General features: G+C 38.8%; 1 protein-coding gene across 3 annotated transcripts in view; it reads left to right on the top strand.

Annotated features, from left to right (window-relative positions):
• The window catches only part of TASP1 (taspase 1), a 680735-nt gene that overhangs the window by 374746 nt on the left and 285349 nt on the right, over positions 1-20640 (top strand). For all 3 annotated transcript variants that reach the window (XM_053712134.1, XM_053712135.1, XM_053712136.1), the window contains one exon: positions 4100-4219. In XM_053712134.1, the coding sequence (XP_053568109.1) occupies positions 4100-4219 (120 nt within the window). The remainder of the gene's footprint in view (positions 1-4099; positions 4220-20640) is intronic.

Raw genomic sequence — 20640 nt, forward strand, 5'->3', positions numbered from 1 at the left:
TGGCTTCCTCATGGGCATTTAAAAACGATGCTTCTGTTGAACAGATTTGCAAGGCTGCAACTTGGTCGTCTCTTCACATTTTTTCCAAATTTTACAAATTTGATACTTTTGCTTCTTCTGAGGCTGGTTTTGGGAGAAAGGTTCTTCAAGCAGTGGTGCCTTCTGTTTAGGTCTCTGCCTTGTCCCTCACTTTCATCTGTGTCCTGTTGCTTTGGTATTGTATCCCACAAGTAAGGATGAAATCCGTGGACTCGTCATATCTTGTAGAAGAAAAGTAAATTTATGCTTACCTGATAAATTAATTTCTTCTACAATATGACGAGTCCACGGCCCACCCTGTCATTTTTTAAGACAGATTGAGATTATATTTTATTTTTTATAAACTTTTTATAAACCTCTGCACCTTTGGCCTTTCCTTTCGCTTCCTAACTTTGGTCGAATGACTGGAGGTGGAGGGAAGGGAGGGGCTATATATACAGCTCTGCTGTGGTGCTCTTTGCCACTTCCTGTTAGCATGTCGATAAATCCCACAAGTAAGGATGAAATCCGTGGACTCGTCATATCGTAGAAGAAATTAATTTCATCAGGTAAGCATAAATATACTTTTTTTCTGTGACAACACTTAAGAAATGACACTTTGCTACAAAGTAAAGTAGTGAGTGTACAGCCTGTATAACAATGTAAATTTGCTGTCCCCTCAAAATAACTCAACACACAGCCATTAATGTCTAAACCGTTGGCAACAAAAGTGAGTACACCCCTAAGTGGAAATGTCCAAATTGGGGCCAAAGTGTCAATATTTTGTGTGGCCACCATTATTTTCCAGCACTGTCTTAACCCTCTTGGGCATGGAGTTCACCAGAGCTTCACAGGTTGCCACTGGGCTCCTCTTCCACTCCTCCATGACGACATCACTATGCTGGTGGATGTTAGACCTTGCGCTCTCCCACCTTCCCCTTGAAGATGCCTTACAGATGCTCAATAGGGTTTAGGTCTGGAGACATGATTGGCCTTGTTGTGGACTTCACAGCTTGGATATAAAATCCCACATGTCAAGGCTTGTGGACCCACCATCATATGAAAGAAATCAAAATTTATGTTTACCTGATAAATTCTTTTTTTTCAAGATGGGGAGAGTCCATGAGACCCCACCCAATTTAATTTTATTTGTTGGCAACAGTTTTATTTGCACATTCCCTGCTTTCCTTTCCTCTGCTCAGCTATATGTTAGACTGAGTAGTACAGTGAGGTGAAAGGGATTAAAATATTTGGTTATTTGGGGTTCTTTGCCACCTCCTAGTTGTGGGAATCCCTCACGTCAAGGCTCGTGGACTTTCACCATCAGGTAAACATACATTTTTATTTTTTGCATTTTACATCAATCCTGCCTCTATGTTTGTAACAGCAGTTTATATGCAGATGTCTAAAGCAAACATCTAGGTTTCCTGTTGCTTCTTCTCTGTTTTCTGACCTTGCTATAACTACAGTTCTACGTTGTAAAATCATCTGAAAAAAATCAAAGAAAGGATGTGCCTTTTGTACAATATGAGCAAAATGTTATAAGGGTTTGTGGTCTGTAATGCAGTATGCCATAATCCATTTGAAGTTCTCATACTCATTCTTTTAAAAAGATATTCCCCAAATAAGTTTTATGTTGGTCTTTTTCTTTGAAACCTGTGGAAACTTAAAGTGAAGGTAAAGTTTTTAGTTTATGGAGCCTGTATTCTATTATTGATCTACTATATACTATGATCGCTAATTTTTTTTAAAATATTTGTATATATATTAGTGTATTCTAAACACTTTATATTACTTTCTCGGCCGGTCTTCGCTCCTCCCTCCATTGATTTCCTGGTTTTTGACTATATTACATACAGAGCGGTCCCACCCGCTCTGTACGTAATACAAAAGCGCGTTCCCGATTTCTGGACCACTTGCGCATGCGCACCATTCACCGTTCATTCCATTTGCGCCTGCGTGACAGTAAAATTGTAAATAGAGACTACTTAGCCTTATGAATCCTTATCTTGCATGCGCTAAACTGGAACGAGCGCTGAGAATAAAAGAAAGGAAGTGAATGCAACGCATGCGCATAGAGAACAGTAATGCGGTGACGTAATATGACGGCCGCCTAACGGCCAGTGTTTCAATTGGCTAGTAGAAAAACGTGACCGGGCTTAGAAAGAAAAAGAGAAAAACGGGTTGTTTTAGCAGTGTTCTGAATTGGATAAAGAAACGGTAAATAATAAATAAATATAGCGATTCTAACAATTTGATGAATTAAAGTCCCATTTATTTTTAGATTATTTACAGGGGGAAAAGTATAATGCATGACACTTTACCTTCACTTTAACACTTGCTGTAATTTTTCACTTATAAGAAAACACTAAACCCACATTTTTTTCTTTGATGATTTAGATAGAGCATGCAACTTTCTAATTTACTCCTATTAGCAATTTTTCTTCGTTCTCTTTCTATCTTTATTTATAAAGCAGGAATGTAAAGCTTAAAGTGAAAGTTAATTCTAGCATTTGTGAAACCCTAGGATTGACTATTGAAACAAATAAAGGGGACTTTCAGTCATAAAGTATAAAATACTTCATGCAGAAAGCTTCTTTACTTTACTGCTAAGGCAGCCAATAGCCGTGCTGTAAATCCAGGTTAGCACCCTAGAGAGCCAGATTTACCGCACGGCTATTTGCTAAGAGGTGGAAACGTCACCTCTTAGCAAAACAGTGATCTGCCGGGGAGTGCCTTAGCAGCTCAGAGCGTCGATCGCTTGAAAATTAAAGGATAGTCCCCTTGATTTGTTTTAATAGTAAATCCTAGTGTTTCACAAATGCTAGGGTTGACTTTCACTTTAAGAGCCAGCCCATTTTTGTTTGAGAACCTGGGTTATAATGCATGCTTATTGGTTTGCTAACTTTAGCCACCAATAAGCAAGCTCTATCCAGGATGCTGAATCGAAAATGGGCTGGCTCCTGAGCTTTAAATTCCTACTTTTTAAATAAAGATAGCAAGAGAACGAAAAAAAATGATTGTAGGAGCAAATTAGAAAGTTGCTTAAAATTCAATGCTCTATCTGAATCATTAAATAAAAAAATTGGGTTTAGTTTCCCTTTAAAGATTGTTCTTGCTTTGAATAACAAAGGTCCATCAATGTGTAAGAATAGTCATTAGTACACCATCATATTTTATTTTCAAAATTATTGGCAATTTTATATGTTTTGGAGGTTTAATACAATAATAAAACATTTCATTCTGTGTGAATGCTGATGTCATGTCTTTATGCAAAATGGATTCCAGAAATGACTGTGTTTAATAAAATATTTCACATTAGGAATATTAATTTTGTTCCCTACAGGAATTGTTCAATTGCATGTGATGCATATGTCTATACCACTATATTCATAGCATCTAAGCCCCCTAGTCTAGTCAGAATTAAACTTTCATGATTCAGATAGGTCAGGCAATTTTAAGCAACTTTATAATTTACTCCTATTATCAATTATTCTTCATTCTCTTGCTATATCTATTTGAAAAAGCAGGAATGTAAGCATAGGAGCCGGCCCATTTTTGGTTCAGACCCTGGATAGCGCTTTCTGATTGGTGTCTAAATGTAGCCACCAATCAGCAGGTGCTAGCCAGGTGCTGAACCAAAAATGGGCAAGCTCCTTAGCTTACATTCAAAGAAAGATACCAAGAGAACCAAGAAAAAATTATAATAGGAGTAAATTAGAAAGTTGTTTAAAATTACATGTTCCATCTGAATCATGAAAGTTTAATTTTGACTAGACTATTCCTTTAACAGAAATTTCATCTAGTACTAAATTTTGTGTTACAGCCTTTAGTTATTATGGGAAACATTTATTAATTACTGTATGATCACATAGGTTAATAACACAACCTCAGAGCTGCCCTTGTGTATCTAATAAATTGTCTTGTTATTTTATTTCAGTATAATGTACAAATATAATACATTTCTTCCACCTTGTGAGACAAGGCTAAATGCTTACATTTTCTTCCAATATTTATAATTGTATTATTTTACATTATACACTACCTCTGTGCCTTGTTAATATTTGAATACCTTCTGCAGGAAAATGACTCAGGAACTTTGGACACTGTTGGAGCAATTGTTGTTGACCAAGATGGAAATGTAGCTGCTGCTGTCTCCAGTGGAGGATTAGCCATGAAACATCCTGGAAGAGTTGGCCAGGTGAATAAACTAATTGCAACTATGGCACTTAGCCAAACAGTACCTGTCTCATGAATCTATTTTTCTTTTAAAATAGCTTTTTAAATGCTTTAAAGTAGGGCTGCATGATTTATCACATATGTGATTTAAAACTGTGATTAATTGCTGTGATTTAAAACCTGCGAGAGTACGCGATTTTATGCTAAAAAAAAAAATCAATGCTGTACTGCATTGATTTGTATGTGATTTCTTGCAAACCAGCTCCATCTAGTGGTTGCTTTTAGCACACAATTGTAAAATGGCTGTTTTACTTTCACTTTCTGTTTGTGATCTCAGTAGCAGCCGATCAATCTATAGAAGTCTAAAAGCATAGCCCATGCAGGAGAGTGAAGAGGAGGGAAAGTCACTAACTTATATTTCCCTTAGGTACGTCTGCAGTCTGAAACTTAGGGTATGTAATCATTATGGAACCTCCCACACAATCTCCTGCATGGAGTGTGTAACTGTGTATGTGATTGTATGTGTATATATATATATATATATATATATATATGTGTGTGTGTGTGTGTATATATGTGTATATATGTGTATGTATGTATATATATATATATATATATATATATATACATACAGAGAGAAATGCACTCACAGGAACGAACATCCAGCTCAATACCATTGTTAGCCTGTTCTATGGCGAATTACCACCTGGGTGCAACTTCTTTTAGCCCAGCAATGCTTTTCACAGAGTTAAACTTTCCTGTAGTATATCAGTCTGATCCCGCCTATTACGGTCAGTCCAGCACCGAAATACCATGCAATTCTTCTCTGAACAAGGAACACAGCAACCCCAGACGATCGTTTCGGCCTTCATTGGGCCTCGTCAGTGAGGTGTAGCCACATTCCTCTAAGCACACTGAGCAAGGAGTCCACGTCTGGTTGCCCCTTTTTCCCTTAGGGAGACTAAATACATACAGAGAGAAATGCACTCACAGGAACGAACATCCAGCTCAACACCATTGTTAGCCTGTTCTATGGCGATTTACCACCTGGGTGCAACTTCTTTTAGCCCAGCAGTGCTTTTCACAGAGTAAAACTTTCCTGTAGTATATCAGTCTGATCCCGCCTATTACGGTCAGTCCAGCACCGAAATACCAGGCAATTCTTCTCTGAACAAGGAACACAGCAACCCCAGAGGATCGTTTCGGCCTTCATTGGGCCTCGTCAGTGAGGTGTAGCCACATTCCTCTAAGCACACTGAGCCAGCTCCATCTAGTGGTTGCTTTTAGCACACAATTGTAAAATGGCTGTTTTACTTTCACTTTCTGTTTGTGATCTCAGTAGCAGCCGATCAATCTATAGAAGTCTAAAAGCAGAGCCCATGCAGGAGAGTGAAGAGGAGGGAAAGCCACTTACTTATATTTCCCTTAGGTACGTCTGCAGTCTGAAACTTAGGGTATGTAATCATTATGGAACCTCCCACACAATCTCCTGCTCTCTGAGAAACGGCTCAAATACATAGCAGATGCAGTTAACCCTACAGCTGCCAAAAAGGCTAAAACTGCAGTCCCCTCTGCTAGCTAGCTGCTGGGTTAGCTGCATCTACAATGTATTTGATATCAGCAAGGCACAGCATTTCTGAAAGGAGCAGCCCCCCACCACTACTGCTATATGGCATTATTGGATTCCTGGAAAAGAGCAGGGCTCATTTTCAGTCAAGATAAAATGTTTAAAAAAATAAATAAAAAAAAATATTTTATTTTTATATATATATATATATATAAACAAGCAAGGGGAAGGCACTCACCATTTAAAATGTAACTTTTTTATTCACAGATTAACATTTTCAGGGTTGCCCCCGTCCTCAGACCAAACGAACACATAACAAACTCACCCTTTTATGAAAAACCTCATCACCGCATAATTGCTGACAGCTGTTCTCCCAATGCGTCCAGCACACACAACTGCGCATGCGTGGACACATTACGGGGCCCAGCAGAGAGCAAAATTAAACAATTGTTAATCCCATCAGCATAATAACATGACACCACCGTGTCCTATTCACCTAAAATAGCAATCGCACAGAGCCATAGTCTCATATAACTAGCTATCCAAGTTGGCACACAAATAGCAACACACTGTATATCATAACATAAGGCCAGGTATGTCCATTCTCATTTGCTTTGTCGAGCAGAACTACTGTTGCCTAGCAACCACAAAACATTAACCGGGGCCAGCCAATGACTAATAAACACACACCCACTTCTTCTCAACGTATCGCTCACAACACCTGCCCACAGATAAACACCCTACCTACGATCAATAACACAGCACTTACACTCAAATAAACAACATCCATTCAACAACTTAAAAAAAAAAACTATATCGCTATACACACACACAACTAGCTAAATGCAACAAACATCAAACCAACACTCCTACACCGTCATCACAAGCTCATCACGTAATTCCACGAAGAAAAACAACATAAAACCTCGTATCAATACTCCAACCATACTAACTAAACCATACTATACTGTAGTAAAAAGCAATACTAATTATGTAAAATCGGCACTAGTGCACAAACCTTCAACACCTTGTGTTTCCTCCCTTAGGATCTAACAGGCATCGGACATTGTGAACCAGGCAAATGTACCCCTGTCAAAACGTAATGCACAACCACTATATAAGATAACCAAGTCAATCCTAAATATCCTTACCCACACAAAAGCCACCAACCACTTCTCATACACAATAACCATCACGCACAACATACATATACAATGCCACACATTTAAAACGATGTTGCCACCAAGTCTCACTCATGACTCTCAAATCAACCAGACAAATAATCATACCAATTCACAATATAAAATCATTCCCAGGTACTCGTACACCCTTTTCAATACACCCTATTCATACACTAACAGATATGCAAACTAAAACACATTCATACAAACATACTCTCCCTCACAACTCCATCTACCCCCATCTCAGTCTCATACTTACTCAACCATGTATACAAAAACTACCATCCATAACACTCACTAAAACAATTCAGAACACTCCTGATATTAACAACATACACACAAAATAAAACCGCCATTGTATAACCCTACTGTGAGTTAACCATCACCTTACACATCCACCTCTCATATCCCATCTTAAACAAACCATCAATAACAAACACCAAATAATTACCATATCAATTCTACCAATCCGCCTCACTCACTTCCAAACACGCAACCAGCACCAACCCTAACCACATACTTAGGCTATAATGCCCCAACCACCACCAAACATACCAATAACCAAAAATAATCCATCACAGTCACTTACCAATTCCACTTCTCCCATCAAACATACAAATCCAACCCAATCAACCATACATATGTTAGTCACAAAAATGTATGGATTTGAGAGTCATGAGTGAGACTTGGTGGCAACATCGTTTTAAATGTGTGGCATTGTATGTATGTTGTGCGTGATGGTTATTTTGTATGAGAAGTGGTTGGTGGCTTTTGTGTGGGTAAGGATATTTAGGATTGACTTGGTTATCTTATATAGTGGTTGTGCATTACGTTTTGACAGGGGTACATTTGCCTGGTTCACAATGTCCGATGTCTGTTAGATCCTAAGGGAGGAAACACAAGGTGTTGAAGGTTTGTGCACTAGTGCCGATTTTACATAATTAGTATTGCTTTTTACTACAGTATAGTATGGCTTAGTTAGTATGGTTGGAGTATTGATACGAGGTTTTATGTTGTTTCTCTTCATGGAATTACGTGATGAGCTTGTGATGACGGTGTAGGAGTGTTGGTTTGATGTTTGTTGCATTTAGCTAGTTGTGTGTGTGTGTGTATAGCGATATAGTTTTTTTTTTTTTAAGTTGTTGAATGGATGTTGTTTATTTGAGTGTTAGTGCTGTGTTATTGATCGTAGGTAGGGTGTTTATCTGTGGGCAGGTGTTGTAAGCGATACGTTGAGAAGAAGTGGGTGTGTGTTTATTAGTCATTGGCTGGCCCCGGTTAATGTTTTGTGGTTGCTAGGCAACAGTAGTTCTGCTCGACAAAGCAAATGAGAATGGACATACCTGGCCTTATGTTATGATATACAGTGTGTTGCTATTTGTGTGCCGACTTGGATAGCTAGTTATATGAGACTATGGCTCTGTGCGATTGCTATTTTAGGTGAATAGGACACGGTGGTGTCATGTTACTATGGTGATGGGATTGACAATTGTTTAATTTTGCTCTCTGCTGGGCGCCGTAATGTGTCCACGCATGCGCAGTTGTGTGTGCTGCACGCATTGGGAGAACAGCTGTCAGCAATTATGCGGTGATGTGGTTTCTTTCATGTAATTAGCAAGAGTCCATGAGCTAGTGACGTATGGGATATACATTCCTACCAGGAGGGGCAAAGTTTCCCAAACCTCAAAATGCCTACAAATACACCCCTCACCACACCCACAAATCAGTTTTACAAACTTTGCCTCCTATGGAGGTGGTGAAGTAAGTTTGTCTTAGATTCTACGTTGATATGCGCTCCGCAGCAGGTTGGAGCCCGGTTTTCCTCTCAGCGTGCAGTGAATGTCAGAGGGATGTGAGGAGAGTATTGCCTATTTGAATTCAATGATCTCCTTCTACGGGGTCTATTTCATAGGTTCTCTGTTATCGGTCGTAGAGATTCATCTCTTACCTCCCTTTTCAGATCGACGATATACTCTTATATATATACCATTACCTCTGCTGATTTTCGTTTCAGTACTGGTTTGGCTTTCTACAACATGTAGATGAGTGTCCTGGGGTAAGTAAGTCTTATTTTCTGTGACACTCTAAGCTATGGTTGGGCACTTTTTTATAAAATTCTAAATATATGTATTCAAACATTTATTTGCCTTGACTCAGGATGTTCAACATTCCTTATTTTCAGACGGTCAGTTTCATATTTGGGATAATGCATTTGAATAAAACAATTTTTTTCTTACCTTAAAAATTTGACTTTTCCCTGTGGGCTGTTAGGCTCGCGGGGGCTGAAAATGCTTCATTTTATTGCGTCATTCTTGGCACGGACTTTTTTGGCGCAAATTTTTTTTCCAGTTTCCGGCGTCATACGTGTCGCCGGAAGTTGCGTCATTTTTTACGTTCTTTTGCACCAAAAATGTCGGCGTTCCGGATGTGGCGTCATTTTTGGCGCCAAAAGCATTTAGGCGCCAAATAATGTGGGCGTCTTATTTGGCGCTAAAAAAATATGGGCGTCACTTTTGTCTCCACATTATTTAAGTCTCATTTTTTATTGCTTCTGGTTGCTAGAAGCTTGTTCACTGGCATTTTTTCCCATTCCTGAAACTGTCATTTAAGGAATTTGATCAATTTTGCTTTATATGTTGTTTTTTCTATTACATATTGCAAGATGTCCGATGTTAAAGCTGAGTCAGAAGATACTTCTGGAAAATCGCTGCCTGGTGCTGGAGCTACCAAAGCTAAGTGTATCTGCTGTAAACTTTTGGTAGCTGTTCCTCCAGCTGTTGTTTGTATTGAATGTCATGACAAACTTGTTAATGCAGATAATATTTCCTTTAGTAAAGTTACATTACCTGTTGCTGTTCCATCAACATCTAATACTCAGAGTGTTCCTGATAACATAGGCTATGTCTGTTATTCCTCCTTCTAGTAAACGTAAAAAGTCTTTTAAAACTTCTCATTTTTCAGATGAATTTTTAAATGAACATCATCATTCTGATTCTGATAATGGCTCTTCTGGTTCAGAGGATTCTGTCTCAGAGGTTGATGCTGATAAATCTTCATATTTATTTAAAATGGAATTTATTCGTTCTTTACTTAAAGAAGTCCTAATTGCATTAGAAATTGAGGATTCTAGTCCTCTTGATACTAAATATAAACGTTTAGATAAGGTTTTTAAATCTCCTGTAGTTATTCCAGAAGTTTTTCCTGTTCCTGGTGCTATTTCTGAAGTAATTTCCAGGGAATGGAATAATTTGGGTAATTCTTTTACTCCTTCTAAACGTTTTAAGCAATTATATCCTGTGCCATCTGACAGATTAGAATTTTGGGACAAAATCCCTAAGGTTGATGGGGCTGTCTCTACTCTTGCTAAGCGTACTACCATTCCTACGGCAGATGGTACTTCCTTTAAGGATCCTTTAGATAGGAAAATTTAATCCTTTCTAAGAAAAGCTTACTTGTGTTCAGGTAATCTTCTTAGACCTGCTATATCTTTGGCGGATGTTGCTGCAGCTTCAACTTTTTGGTTGGAAGCTTTAGCGCAATAAGTAACAGATCATAATTCTCATAGCATTATTATTATTCTTCAACATGCTAATAATTTTATTTGTGATGCCATCTTTGATATCATTAGAGTTGATGTCAGGTATATGTCTCTAGCTATTTTAGCTAGAAGACCTTTATGGCTTAAAACTTGGAATGCTGATATGTCTTCTAAGTCTACTCTGCTTTTCCCTTTCTTTCCAGGGTAATAAATTATTTGTTTCTCAGTTGCATTCTATTATCTCAACTGTTACTGGAGGGAAAGGAACTTTTTTACCACAGGATAAAAAGTCTAAAGGTAAATTCAGGTCTAATAATCGTTTTCGTTCCTTTCGTCACAACAAGGAACAAAAGCCTGATCCTTCATCCTCAGGAGCGGTATCAGTTTGGAAACCATCTCCAGTCTGGAATAAATCCAAGCCTTTTAGAAAACCAAAGCCAGCTCCCAAGTCCACATGAAGGTGCGGCCCTCATTCCAGCCCAGCTGGTAGGGGGCAGATTACGTTTTTTCAAAGAAATTTGGATCAATTCCGTTCACAATCTTTGGATTCAGAACATTGTTTCAGAAGGGTACAGAATTGGTTTCAAGATAAGACCTCCAGCAAAGAGATTTTTTCTTTCCCGTGTCCCAGTAAATCCAGCGAAGGCTCAAGCATTTCTGAAATGTGTTTCAGATCTAGAGTTGGCTGGAGTAATTATGCCAGTTCCAGTTCCGGAACAGGGGCTGGGGTTTTATTCAAATCTCTTCATTGTACCAAAGAAGGAGAATTCCTTCAGACCAGTTCTGGATCTAAAAATATTGAATCGTTATGTAAGGATACCAACATTCAAAATGGTAACTGTAAGGACTATCCTGCCTTTTGTTCAGCAAGGGCATTATATGTCTACAATAGATTTACAGGATGCATATCTGCATATTCCGATTCATCCAGATCATTATCAGTTTCTGAGATTCTCGTTCCTAGACAAGCATTACCAGTTTGTGGCTCTGCCGTTTGGCCTAGAAACAGCTCCAAGAATTTTTACAAAGGTTCTCGGTGCCCTTCTGTCTGTAATCAGAGAACAGGGTATTGTGGTATTTCCTTATTTGGACGATATCTTGGTACTTGCTCAGTCTTCACATTTAGCAGAATCTCATACGAATCGACTTGTGTTGTTTCTTCAAGATCATGGTTGGAGGATCAATTTACTAAAAAGTTCATTGATTCCTCAGACAAAGGTAACCTTTTTGGGTTTCCAGATAGATTCAGTGTCCATGACTCTATCTTTGACAAACAAGAGACGTCTAAAATTGATATCAGCTTGTCGAAACCTTCAGTCACAATCATTCCCTTCGGTAGCCTTATGCATGGAAATTCTAGGTCTTATGACTGCTGCATCGGACGCGATCCCCTTTGCTCGTTTTTCACATGCGACCTCTTCAGCTCTGTATGCTGAACCAGTGGTGCAGGGATTACACAAAGATTTCTCAATTAATATCTTTAAAACCGATTGTACGACACTCTCTGACGTGGTGGACAGATCACCATCGTTTAGTTCAGGGGGCTTCTTTTGTTCTTCCGACCTGGACTGTAATCTCAACAGATACAAGTCTTACAGGTTGGGGAGCTGTGTGGGGGTCTCTGACGGCACAAGGGGTTTGGGAATCTCAGGAGGTGAGATTACCGATCAATATTTTGGAACTCCGTGCAATTTTCAGAGCTCTTCAGTCTTGGCCTCTTCTAAAGAGAGAATCGTTCATTTGTTTTCAGACAGACAATGTCACATCTGTGGCATACATCAATCATCAAGGAGGGACTCACAGCCCTCTGGCTATGAAAGAAGTATCTCGAATTCTGGTTTGGGCGGAATCCAGCTCCTGTCTAATTTCTGCGGTTCATATCCCAGGTATAGACAATTGGGAAGCGGATTATTTCAGTCGCCAAACGTTGCATCCGGGCGAATGGTCTCTTCACCCAGAGGTATTTCTTCAGATTGTCCAAATGTGGGGACTTCCAGAAATAGATCTGATGGCCTCTCATCTAAACAAGAAACTTCCCAGGTATCTGTCCAGATCCAGGGATCCTCAAGCGGAAGCAGTGGATGCATTGTCACTTCCTTGGAAGTATCATCCTGCTTATATCTTTCCGCCTCTAGTTCTTCTTCCAAGAGTGATCTCCAAGATTCTGAAGGAATGGTCGTTTGTTCTGCTGGTAGCTCCAGCATGGCCTCACAGGTTTTGGTATGCGGATCTTGTCCGGATGGCCTCTTGCCAACCGTGGACTCTTCCGTTAAGACCAGACCTTCTGTCACAAGGTTTTTTTTTCCATCAGGATCTCAAATCCTTAAATTTAAAGGTATGGAGATTGAACGCTTGATTCTTAGTCAAAGAGGTTTCTCTGACTCTGTGATTAATACTATGTTACAGGCTCGTAAATCTGTATCTAGGGAGATATATTATAGAGTCTGGAAGACTTATATTTCTTGGTGTCTTTCTCCTCATTTTTCCTGGCATTCTTTTAGAATTCCGAGAATTTTACAGTTTCTTCAGGATGGTTTGGAGAAAGGTTTGTCTGCAAGTTCCTTGAAAGGACAAATCTCTGCTCTTTCTGTTCTTTTTCACAGAAAGATTGCTAATCTTCCTGATATTCATTGTTTTGTACAAGCTTTGGTTCGTATAAAACCTGTCATTAAGTCAATTTCTCCTCCTTGGAGTTTGAATTTGGTTCTGGGGGCTCTTCAAGCTCCTCCGTTTGAACCTATGCATTCATTGGACATTAAATTACTTTCTTGGAAAGTTTTGTTCCTTTTGGCCATCTCTTCTGCCAGAAGAGTTTCTGAATTATCTGCTCTTTCTTGTGAGTCTCCTTTTCTGATTTTTCATCAGGATAAGGCGGTGTTGCGAACTTCTTTTGAATTTTTACCTAAGGTTGTGAATTCCAACAACATTAGTAGAGAAATTGTGGTTCCTTCTTTATGTCCTAATCCTAAGAATTCTAAGGAGAAATCACTGCATTCTTTGGATGTAGTTAGAGCTTTGAAATATTATGTTGAAGCTACTAAGAATTTCCGAAAGACTTCTAGTCTATTTGTTATCTTTTCCGGTTCTAGGAAAGGTCAGAAGGCCTCTGCCATTTCTTTGGCATCTTGGTTGAAATCTTTAATTCATCATGCTTATGTCGAGTCGGGTAAAACTCCGCCTCAAAGGATTACAGCTCATTCTACTAGGTTAGTTTCTACTTCCTGGGCGTTTAGGAATGAAGCTTCGGTTGATCAGATTTGCAAAGCAGCAACTTGGTCTTCTTTGCATACTTTTACTAAATTCTACCATTTTGATGTGTTTTCTTCTTCTGAAGCTGTTTTTGGTAGAAAAGTACTTCAGGCAGCTGTTTCAGTTTGAATCTTCTGCTTATGTTTTCAGTTTTTTTCATTATAAAATTTAAACTTTATTTTGGGTGTGGATTATTTTTCAGCGGAATTGGCTGTCTTTATTTTATCCATCCCTCTCTAGTGACTCTTGTGTGGAAAGATCCACATCTTGGGTAGTCATTATCCCATACGTCACTAGCTCATGGACTCTTGCTAATTACATGAAAGAAAACATAATTAATGTAAGAACTTACCTGATAAATTCATTTCTTTCATATTAGCAAGAGTCCATGAGGCCCACCCTTTTTGTGGTGGTTATGATTTTTTTTTGTATAAAGCACAATTATTCCAATTCCTTATTTTTTATGCTTTCGCACTTTTTTCTTATCACCCCACTTCTTGGCTATTCGTTAAACTGATTTGTGGGTTTGGTGAGGGGTGTATTTGTAGGCATTTTGAGGTTTGGGAAACTTTGCCCCTCCTGGTAGGAATGTATATCCCATACGTCACTAGCTCATGGACTCTTGCTAATATGAAAGAAATGAATTTATCAGGTAAGTTCTTACATAAATTATGTTTTTTCATAAAAGGGTGAGTTTGTTATGTGTTAGTTTGGGCAACCCCGAAAACGTTAATCTGTGAACAAAAAAGTTACATTTTAAACAGTGAGTGCCTTCCCCTTGCTTGTTTTTCTATATTGATACTTTGAAGAGCACCCCTGGCTGCTGACACAGTATAAAGAAGTGTGCTGGAACCCTCCCTTCAGTGTGTATATATATATATATATATATATATATACATACATACACACACACTCATATATGTGTATGTAACTGTGTATGTGATTGTATGTGTATATATATATATATATATATATATATATATATATGTGTGTGTGTGTATATATATATATATATATATATATACACACACACACATGTATGTGGTTTATATTTCTCCTGTTAAGTGTAGTCAGTCCACGGGTCATCCATTACTAATGGGATTATAACTCCTCCCTAACAGGAAGTGCAAGAGGATCACCCAAGCAGAGCTGCTATATAGCTCCTCCCCTCTACGTCATATCCAGTCATTCTCTTGCACCTAACCAATAGATAGGATGTGTGAGAGGACAGTGGTTATTAAAACTTAGTTTTTATTTCTTCAATCAAAAGTTTGTTATTTTAAACGGAGTGTGTTGTTTTTTCTCAGGCAGCATTAGAAGAAGAATCTACCTGAGTTTGTGTATGATCTTAGCGGACGTAACTAAGATCCATTTGCTGTTCTCGGCCATTCTGAGGAGCGAGGTAACTTCAGAACAGGGGACAGCGGACAGGGTTCACCTGCAAAGAGGTATGTTGCAGTATATTATTTTCTAAGGAATGGAATTGACTGAGAAAATACTGCTAATACCGATAAAATGTAAGTACAGCCTTAAATGCAGTAGTAGCAACTGGTATCAGGCTGTTATGTATGTATGTTGGCACTGAAGTATTTCTGGGGAATGGCACTTCACTAAGAAAATACTGTATACATACAACTTTTAGCCTTTCTGCAGTGATAGCGACTAGCAACAGGCTTTTATTATCATTTCATATATTTATATTTAAAACGTTTACTGGCAGGTTAATCGTTTTTCTCTCTGAGGTACTTGGTGAAAAATTTATGGGCATTATTTTCCACTTGGCTGTCGTTTATTTTGAATAAGGAGGGACAAGGAGTTCCCTAGCGATGATGGAAGTCTCAAAGATAATTCACTGGGCAGAGTCTCACTCTTGCCACCTATCAGCGATCCACATCCCAGGCGTGGAGAACTGGGAAGCGGATTTTCTAAGTCGCCAGACTTTTCATCCGGGGGAGTGGGAACTTCATCCGGAGATCTTTGCCCAAATACTTCAGCGTTGGGGCAAACCAGATCTGGATCTCATGGCGTCTCGCCAGAACGCCAAACTTCCTTGTTACGGATCCAGATCCAGAGACCCGGGAGCGATTCTGATAGATGCTCTGACAGCACCTTGGGTCTTCAACATGGCTTATGTGTTTCCACCCTTCCCGATGCTTCCTCGATTGATTGCCAGGATCAAACAGGAGAGAGCATCGGTGATTCTAATAGCGCCTGCGTGGCCACGCAGGACCTGGTATGCAGACCTAGTGGACATGTCGTCCTGTCCACCATGGTCTCTACCTCTGAGACAGGACCTTCGGGTGCAGGGTCCTTTCAAACATCCAAATCTAGTTTCTCTGAGGCTGACTGCATGGAGATTGAACGCTTGATTCTATCAAAGCGTGGATTCTCGGAGTCAGTGATTGATACCTTAATACAGGCTAGGAAGCCTGTTACCAGGAAAATTTACCATAAAATATGGCGCAAATACTTGCATTGGTGCGAATCCAAGAGTTACTCATGGAGTAAGGTTAGGATTCCTAGGAGATTGTCTTTTCTACAAGAAGGTTTAGAAAAGGGTTTATCCGCTAGTTCGTTAAAGGGACAGATCTCAGCTTTGTCCATCCTTTTACACAGACGTCTGTCAGAAGTTCCAGACGTTCAGGCTTTTTGTCAGGCTTTGGCCAGGATTAAGCCTGTATTTAAAACTGTTGCTCCGCCATGGAGCTTAAACTTAGTTCTTAACGTTTTACAGGGTGTTCCGTTTGAACCCCTTCATTCCATTGATATCAAACTGTTATCTTGGAAAGTTCTGTTTTTAATGGCTATTTCCTCGGCTCGAAGAGTCTCTGAGTTATCTGCCTTACATTGTGATTCTCCTTATCTGATTTTCCATTCAGACAAGGTAGTTCTGCGTACTAAACCTGGGTTCTTACCTAAGGTAGTCACTAACAGGAATATCAATCAAGAGATTGTTGTTCCTTCATTGTGTCCTAATCCTTCCTCAAAGAAGGAACGACTTCTGCACAATTTGGACGTTGTCCGTGCCCTGAAATTTTATTTGCAGGCAACTAAAGATTTTCGACAAACTTCTTCCCTGTTTGTCGTTTATTCTGGACAGAGGAGAGGTCAAAAGGCTTCGGCTACCTCTCTCTCCTTCTGGCTTCGTAGTATAATACGTTTAGCCTATGAGACTGCTGGACAGCAGCCTCCTGAAAGAATTACAGCTTATTCTACCAGAGCTGTGGCTTCCACTTGGGCCTTTAAAAATGAGGCCTCTGTTGAACAGATTTGCAAGGCTGCGACTTGGTCTTCACTTCACACTTTTTCCAAATTTTACAAATTTGTCACTTTTGCTTCTTCGGAGGCTGTTTTTGGGAGAAAGGTTCTTCAGGCAGTGGTTCCTTCCGTATAAAGATCCTGCCTGTCCCTCCCGTCATCCGTGTACTTTTAGCTTTGGTATTGGTATCCCATAAGTAATGGATGACCCGTGGACTGACTACACTTAACAGGAGAAAACAAAATTTATGCTTACCTGATAAATTCCTTTCTCCTGTAGTGTAGTCAGTCCACGGCCCGCCCTGTTTTTTATGGCAGGTCTAAATTTTAAATTATACTCCAGTCACCACTACACCCTATAGTTTCTCCTTTCTCGGTTTTCGGTCGAATGACTGGATATGACGTAGAGGGGAGGAGCTATATAGCAGCTCTGCTTGGGTGATCCTCTTGCACTTCCTGTTAGGGAGGAGTTATAATCCCATAAGTAATGGATGACCCGTGGACTGACTACACTACAGGAGAAAGGAATTTATCAGGTAAGCATAAATTTTGTTTTTTATGCTCCCAGAGTGTATTGGAGATTCAGAAACATGTACATTAAGATTCTGTAGTCTTAAATTAATTTTATTATTGAAAAATTAAGGTGTTATAGTAATTTATAAGAAGATCACGTTTTTTTTTGGGTCCAAAATCATTTTTGCCCATATCGCTCAGCCCTACTTTAAAGGCTCTGTTAAAAAAATGTTAAATGTTAGGCTTCTGCAAAGGAAGTTAGGTATGTTTTTGTTTAAGAATAGCTTCAAAACAATATTGTGCTCATTTCCAAAATTTGATTTTTCTCATTGCTCTGCTCACTTAACAAACTCCCTCTCGTGGATAACAGATGCAATAATATGAATGTATTTTTACAGTATATGTGTGTGTGTGTGTATATATATATATATATATATATATATATTATATATATATAAAATTATTTTTATATTTTTCAAACATCTCAGTGGGAAAAAAATTAAATAAAGTCTGTTAATTACAAAGATGTTACTTAAATGATCATAATAAGATAGGAAAATAAGATGCTCTACATTGCTAGGGCAATTTATTTCTTTACTAACCGACCCCTGTCCGGTGGCAGATTGCTTGCTCCTGTACAGTACTTTAAAGAGACACTCAAGTTAAAATTAAACTTTCATAATTCAGTTAGAGCAAGCAATTTTAAACTATTTTCCAATTTACTTCCATTATTAAAATGTGCACAGTCTTTTTATATTTACACTTTTTGAGTCACCAGCTCCTACTGAGCATGTGCAGGAATTTACAGGATATACATATATGCATTTTCGATTGGCTGATGGCTGTCACATGATATAGGAAGAGTGGAAATAAACATAACTAAAAAAAAATCTACAACACTAGATACCCCTCCCCTGTGGGGGGTGAAAAGTTAAATACATACTTCCTATGCATCAAATCTTATTATAAATTGTGAAGCATATAAGTACAAGAAAATATCTGTAACTAGTATTAAAAAAGTGTATTCAAAGGGCTATAGTCAGTGTAAGGATCAAATTGGTCTTTTAAAGATGGGAGATAAATCTTTAAAAGATCGATTTGATCCTTACACTGACTTATTTAAATTTGATGCATAGAATGTATGTATTTAACGGTTTGTTTTGAGTTGTTGTTGCTATGATAATTGGTGTTTTTTTCACAAGGTAGGGGTTTCTAGGACATAAATTAAGTATGTTTGTAATGCACTTTTGTCTGATTAAAGGGTGTTTAACTCTGAAATGATTTTTTCCCTTTGAGGCACATTTTTAAATTGCTTTAATTTGTTTTTGTTTTTTGTTGCCTTCTTTTGGATCAGCAGTAATAACAGGAATATGTGGATGGTAGAATTTGATAAACTTTAGTCCCTCTTTGAACATATGTACTAAGTAAATACTTACAAACTTCATAATACATTAAAGGACATTAAAAGGATAGAAAGGTGAAAATTGAAATGTGCAATGGTGCATTTCAAATTTGAAATACAGGTAGCCCTCAGTTTACGCCGGGGTTAGGTTCCAGAAGGAATGGTTGTAAATCGAAACCCAGTTTATAATGTAAGTCAATAGGAAGTGAGGGAGATAGGTGTTACTTATGAAAATTTTGAGAGGAGCCTGGAACCTAATACATTATTTTTAAAGCTTTAAAATGAAGACTTTAAATGCTAAACAGCATTATAAACCTAATAAAATAATAACACAACACAGAATATATAATTAAACTAAGTTAAATGAACAAAAAACATGTGCTAAACAGCATTATAAACCTAATAAAATAATCACACAACACAGACTTCACTTGCATTTTTCTGCAAACAGTTCTTTCTATGCATTCCAATCTAGACTGATTTATAGACAGGAAGATCTTGTTCCTTTGAAATCTGCTCGATAGCTCAGGTCTGGTTAAACTGATTAATTTCATCTTGCTTGGCTTTGCTGCAACACAAGCGGACAGCTCCACCTACTGGCTATTTTAATAAATGCACTGCTTCTCAATGCTTTTCAATAGCACTCACATGACTGGAAAAAAAGGTTGTTATTATGAAACGGTGTAAATTGAACCGTTGTAAAACGAGGACCACCTGTATAAGTATGTTTGCAGTATACTACCATTAGCAAAAAAAGCTTTTAATGAAAGTTCTTGCTTTTTTCCTGTAGCATATGCACATATCCTTTGTTGAGGAACAAGGCTATAAATATCCCTCCCACTTCCCCTACCCTCTCAGTAGTTATGTGCCTCGTATCATAGAGGTAGGCAGAGAGGTGTGCTCTGTAAAGAATAAATAAAGTTAACATGGATTGGCTTTCATGGAGATCCAGGGATCATATATCCATATAAATCTCAATAGAGTATTAGTATATATAACACTGGTTAATGCTGGGTCTCCCATGGGATCAGGTTGTGTGGGGGGCAGACTTTCTCTGTTTCTGAGGGAATAGTTTCAGTCCGTCCAGGACACCTGGATTCTGGACATTGTTTGCCAGGATTAATAAACTTTCAAGCCAGTCCCCGAAGGGACCGCTTCTTGCTGTCAAGGCCAGGGTATCAGGAAATGCAGTAAAAGAAGCAGCACTACTCTGCTGCGTGTACAACCTCAATGCCATGGGAGTGGTGGTTCCTGTTCCCTCATCAGAGAGGGGATACAGATTCTACTCAAATTTCTTTGTGGTCCCCAAGAAGGCAGGGACATTCCGCCCTATATTGGACCTGAAGGGGCTCAACAGGTTCGTAAGAGTTCCCACCTTCAAAATGGAAATTATGACATCCATCCTTTTCCTGGTTCAGGAGGGTCAGTTCATGTCCACAATAGACCTAAAGGACACATACCTTCACATTCTGATACACAAAGAACAGTACCTTTTTTATGGTTTGCATTCCTCGACAAGCACTATCAATTGTTTGCTCTTCCATTTGGACAGGCTATGGCACCTCAAGTGTTCACCAAGGTGCTGGGAGCTCTGCTGGCCGTGGTTCATTTGTAGCTCCTTAGCTGGATTACATTCTGGTTCAGGCTCCATCCTTGCCGGTGGCTTAGGACCACATGCAGAGATCGCTCATGTGTCTTCAGGCGCACGGTTAGAAGGTCAATCTGGAAAAGAACG

The sequence above is a fragment of the Bombina bombina genome, chromosome 4 (genome assembly GCF_027579735.1).
Source record: "Bombina bombina isolate aBomBom1 chromosome 4, aBomBom1.pri, whole genome shotgun sequence".
In the NCBI taxonomy this organism is placed as follows: Eukaryota; Metazoa; Chordata; class Amphibia; order Anura; family Bombinatoridae; genus Bombina; species Bombina bombina.